Genomic DNA, 5,661 nt, shown 5'->3' on the forward strand with positions numbered 1-5,661 from the left:
AAAAGCTTTATTCCATTCTCATCATGGTCAACTCTACTTTGAGAAGGCAGCTTTCCTCCAGTCTTACTTTTTGAGTACCTTCCAACCTGAGGGACTCATTTTTCAGCAATGTCTCTGCTAATATTCTGGTATTCTTCATCATGCTTCAATATTCTGTTGCTACCTGACAATATTTGTAAAGTTTTCAGAGACTAAATATTTGAAAGTCTGGTCTCTCTTTCTTCCTAGTCTGTATTAATTTGGAAGCTCAGCTGAAAGCTGTCTACCATGGGTGACCCTGCTGGTATTTAAAATACCAGTGGCATAGCTTCCAGAATCACAGCAACTCACAAGCCACCACAGTGTGACAGAGAGCAGAGGAGTGGTGGTGATGGCATTGGGTTTGGGTGTGTTCTTTTTTTGTTTAGGGAATGAGGAGTTCTGGTGGCCCTGCTTTGCTGCAGGCTGCTAACCGCCTCGTTGGACCATCAAACTCTCCAGATGTCCTGCAGGAGAAATGTGTGGCAGTCTGTCTGCTTCCATAAATATTTATAGCCTCAGAAACCTCTGTGGGGCACTTCTGTGTCCTACTGGGTCAGAAGAGTATGAGTCTGAATCAACAGCAGGGGGTTGGACACAAAGCAGGTGTGGCTTAAATAAAGGATTTTAGAACGTGAGGCTCTATCTGGATGTTGCCAGAGATAGGGCTGAGGCAGAGCAAGGGCAAAGCTTGGAGAAAAGGGCAGGCTGGATGTTGTTGCTATTAAGGGTCATCAAGTTGGAGCTGACTCAGCGATCCGATATAGGGTTTCCAAGGAGCAGCTAGTGGGTTTGAACTGCTGACATTGTCGTTAGTAGCCAAGTGTTTACAGCGCCACACCAGGGCTCCAGGCAGGCTGCTTGGTTGTTGCTGTGAAGTGCCGTCAAGTCAGTTATAGTGACTCTGTATAGCGTTACAAGGAGCGGCTGGTGACCTTGAACCGCCGACCTTGTCCTTCAAACCGACCCTGCAGTCCAGTGTATTAACCCACAGTGCCACAGATGGAGTAGACCTAAATTAGAAAAGGGTTTTAGGGGCGGGACTATAGTGAGAGGGATTTAGGTGGAGGTGAGGCTGGGCCCCGCTGAGTGGGAGCCGGTGGGGGCGGAGCTAGGGTTAGGGGTCAAAGGGGAGGGGCTCGACGGGGGAGGGACAGGCTGTGCAGCAGGTTTGCCAGGCGCCAGAAACAGCCTGAAGGTTGATCATCCCTCACTGTCTCCATCACCTCCCAACAGAGGAAACGGCACTACTGGCGGCTGGACTCTAAGTGTATTACACTCTTCCAGAACAACACGACCAACCGTTACTACAAGGTGAGCCTGCCTGGGCCAGTGGCCCCACACCTCTGGCTCTACCCACCTCCTCCCTTTGCTCCCCACCCCTACCACCCTGGTACTTAAGCCAACCCAACCTCCATGGCCTCCCTGCCAGATGCTTGAGTTTTTGACTTTTCCATGCCTCCCTCACATCTGCCACCTGTGAAATGCCTCCATTGGTGGTCCTCACCTTATCTGGCTGTGGTGGGAGCTCAGATAACTCCCTGAAAGCAATTAGCTAGCCTAGGGCTGGCCTTGCATTAAGTGCCCATTAATTATGAGCCTGGTGCCAGGATTTCTTTTCTGTTGCTTTATTGGATTGCTAATTGGTGTTTATTTGTTTATCACCAACCTTCAGTCTGTCAGTCTTTCCAGTCTTTCTCTTTTGGTCTTGTCCTTCCTTCCCCTCCACTCGCTTCCTTCTTCCTTCTTTCTTTCCATTTTTCCCTCTCTGTCCCTGTCTTTCTTTTCCTTCCTTCTCTTTTTCCTCTTCCCTCATATTCTTCCTCTTTTGTATTCTTTCTTTTCCTTCTTTCCTTTCTTCCTTCCCGCCCATCCTCATTCATTCTCTTTCAATACTTTTCAAATCATACTCTTCTCTCTCCCAGCCTCCTCCTGTTTTCCTACTTTAACTCTCTTCCCTTCCTGTTGACCTTCCATACATAGGCAGAAGGACCTGCCCTCCTCTGCTTAAAACCTTTCTGTGGCTCCCCAGGGCCCTCAGGACAAAGTCTAGGCCCCACCCTGTGACCCATGAGATCCTCCCTGGTTCCACCCTAAACTCCTTTCTTTCATGTATTCATCATTTATTGTCTACTGTGTGCCGGACTTCCCGCTAACAGGGACATGGCATGCCTTCTGAACACAGTATGCCTTTGCTACCTCGGGGCCTTCTGTTCCTCTGCCAGCAAATGGTCCCTTCTTACCTTTCTGGTCTATACTGTAACTTTCCTGACCACGCTGTGCCACCCAGGCCCTTCCCCAGTGAAACTGGACCCCGTGACCCTCACCTGTGCTGGCTCCATGTCCTACCAGGAGATTCCGCTGTCCGAAATCCTCGCCATGGAGCCCGCCCAGAATTTTAGCCTTGTGCCACCGGGCACCAACCCACACTGCTTCGAGATCATCACTGCCAATGTTACCTACTTTGTGGGCGAGACACCTGGCGGGGCTCCAGGGGGGCCAAGCGGGCAAGGAGCTGAGGCAGCCCGGAGCTGGGAGATGGCCATCCGCCAGGCCCTGATGCCCATCATCCTTCAGGATGGACCCAGCACCTCGGGTCACACGCCCCACAGTGAGTGTCTGTCCCTCCCCCACCCCACCCTCAGGTCCTTGGGAGGGTGGGCCTGGGGGGTTGGCCAGGAGAGATCAGAAATGAGATTAAGAGCATGGATTTGGAGTCAGCAGGCCTGGGTCACATCTCCATTTGGTTGCTGACCTGCTGTGTGCCCTGAGGCTTGTCGCTTTCACCTCACTATGCCGTATTCCACCTGGCTGCAACTCCCTCACACAGCGAGATGAACTTTTTTGCCTTATATATATATATTTTTTTAATGTTTTTGTTCTTTTTGAGAATAGACACATACAGTTCCTGGTGAGAGGATCATTTCATTCAAGTCATGCATTTTTCTGAGAAGCTCCTCTGTGGTCAGCCTGTGCTGGGGACCTAGTGGGACAGCCCTGGCCTGGCCTTCCTGGGGGCTCACATCCCAGTGAGGGTGTCAACAATGACCCTATTGTTAATTTCCCTCTTTGCCCATTGTCCAGATGAGGAAACTGAGGTTCATAGTGGACAAGTTACTAGCATAAAGTCCCGTATTGGGTTGCCTGGATTTGAACCCAAGTGGTCTGGATCCCAGGACTATCTCTGGAATTATGGGGGAGGATGGTGTGAGCCAGCTCCTCACCTCTTTCTCTCTCCTCTCCCCAGGACAAGCTTCTCTGAGTATATCTGTGTCCAACAGTGAGATCCAAGAGAATGTGGTAAGACTCCTACTCACACCTCATGGATCCAAGATGCCTCCTTCCCATACAACCTCCCCAATCTCTTTGACTCCTCCCATATCTCCATGCCCTCCCTGTCCCCACCCCCCAGGACATCGCCACTGTCTACCAGATCTTCCCGGATGAGGTGCTGGGCTCTGGGCAGTTTGGAGTGGTTTACGGAGGTAGGAACTACGAATACTTCAGAGCTGACTAGAAGGGGGTTCTTGGGGCAGGAGAAGCTGTTCTAAGCTCCAGATTTTCAGTACTGTTGGGCCATATGCTCACACCTCTTGCATTTTTGATTGGCTTAGAAAGCTAGGAGTCCTTGGACAGTGCAAACGTTTGAATACTTGATTGCTAACTGAAAGTTCCGGAGGCACAAGTCCACTCAAAGTGCCTTGGATGGTCTGGAGATGTACTTCCAGAATGTCAGGCATTGAAAACCCTGTAGAACACGGTTTTACTCTGATACACATGGAGGCACCTTGAGTTGTAATTGGCTAAACAAACAGCAGTTTGTTTATACGGTAGATCTTGGGTGCAGAGGATTACAAGATCTTCATTTGTCTTTGGGAAAAACCAGTATACTTTTTCCGGTTGTTAATAGGGAGGGGATTAAGTACTACATTTCGGCCACAGAGCTAAATCCTAGCTTCTGATTGGTTCTAAATCTTAATTTGTTCCATCTTTAATTCCAGGACCCACTGTTCCTAGCATATTTCCATCTGCTTCCCACCTTAGCCCTTAGCCACGTTGATAGCCTGCCATGCACCTTTGCCCTACTCTGGCTGTGTGTGGCGGGATGAGGGGATGACAGCACAGCCCGAGATCATTCTTCTCCCCTCATTTCCCATCTCCTCTATTCTCCCCCACTCCCGCCCCAGGAAAACACCGGAAGACAGGCCGAGATGTGGCAGTAAAGGTCATCGACAAACTGCGCTTCCCCACCAAGCAGGAGAGCCAGCTCCGGAATGAGGTCGCCATTCTGCAGGTGACCATGGGGTCTATGCCACACACAGCCCTGCCACCTCCCAGGAGAGAGCCCTCCCTTTCAACTTCCATCAGGAGGCAACTGACCTAAAAACACAAATGTCCCAGGCTCTTTTATGCCCGCTGGTACAGGCTTTCCTGCCCTTCCTCCCAGAACTTTTTTACATAAAGGTCTGTTTGGCACCCTAGTAGTGCAAGGGGGGTGGTCTCGCTCAGATCATGGTCTGTGGCTAGACCCTCCCCTTCTCCCAGTGCTTGGGGGAGAGTTCCCCAGGGAGTGATGGAGTGGCTGCCCACCAGGGATGTCCTCCCTCATGTTTGCCCCCGTCTGTTCCCACGACTTGCAGTCTAGGGTTCTGAGGCCCTGGGTAAACCATGCCCTGACCACCACTCACACTGCCTTGCCCCCTGCCTCCCCTCAGAGCCTGAGGCACCCTGGAATCGTCAATCTGGAATGCATGTTCGAGACGCCTGAGAAGGTGTTCGTGGTCATGGAAAAGCTACACGGGGACATGTTGGAGATGATCCTGTCCAGCGAAAAGGGACGACTGCCTGAGCGCCTCACCAAGTTCCTCATCACGCAGGTGTGCGCGTGCTCACGGTTCTCCCATGATGCACCCTTCCCCATACCCTTGCCCCTGGAAGTTGGGCAGACAGGTCGGGTTGCTAGGAGTCTGATAGAAACTTGTTGTTAAGCACTGTCAAGTCGATTCCGACCCATAGTGACCCTGTATAACATTATCTTTTTTTTACTTTTTATTGTTAATTGAGTGCAGATTTACAGAACAGATCCTCAGTCTCCCACTTCATTACCTTTTCATTCCATTCTTCCACAGACTTTTTGAAGTCCCTGGTACATGATAAAAAAAACGTCAAAACAGAGTAGCAATAATCATAGGAAAAATGATGAAAATAAGTATAAGAATGACGGAAGGCATGATAGTAATTGGAAAAACAATAGAAAAAACATTGAGAATAATAATAAGCAGGAGTAGCCCCGGTGACGTGTTGGTGAAGTTCTCTGTCCCCCAGTGGCTCATGGGAAGAAGGCCTGGTGATTTGTTCCCAGAAAGATGGAAGCCTCTAGAAAATGTGTCACATGGGGTCGATTTGAGTCGGAATTGACTCGACAGCACACATTACTACCACCAATAATAATGGAAAAACAGTGTGACTATTAAATAATTAGTCATAAAAGAAAAATACAAGAGTGTAGTAGTAAAAGTAACAAGTAATAAATTAGTAAAACCAGCTGCCTTATTGTCAACTCCCACTCACGATGACCCATGTGTTGTCAGTAGAACTGTGTTGTGTGTTGTCGGTAGAGCTGTGTTGTGTGTTGTCGGTAGA

General features: G+C 49.7%; 1 protein-coding gene across 1 annotated transcript in view; it reads left to right on the forward strand.

Moving 5' to 3' along the window:
• The window catches only part of PRKD2 (protein kinase D2), a 34,851-nt gene that overhangs the window by 18,742 nt on the left and 10,448 nt on the right, over nt 1–5,661 (forward strand). Inside the window, exons 9-14 of the mRNA XM_006868247.1 lie at nt 1,255–1,332; nt 2,371–2,629; nt 3,266–3,318; nt 3,431–3,503; nt 4,206–4,312; nt 4,734–4,895. Coding sequence (XP_006868309.1) covers nt 1,255–1,332; nt 2,371–2,629; nt 3,266–3,318; nt 3,431–3,503; nt 4,206–4,312; nt 4,734–4,895 — 732 coding nt within the window. The remainder of the gene's footprint in view (nt 1–1,254; nt 1,333–2,370; nt 2,630–3,265; nt 3,319–3,430; nt 3,504–4,205; nt 4,313–4,733; nt 4,896–5,661) is intronic.

This window comes from Chrysochloris asiatica, unplaced genomic scaffold (assembly GCF_000296735.1).
Source record: "Chrysochloris asiatica unplaced genomic scaffold, ChrAsi1.0 scaffold00116, whole genome shotgun sequence".
Lineage (NCBI taxonomy): Eukaryota > Metazoa > Chordata > Mammalia > Afrosoricida > Chrysochloridae > Chrysochloris > Chrysochloris asiatica.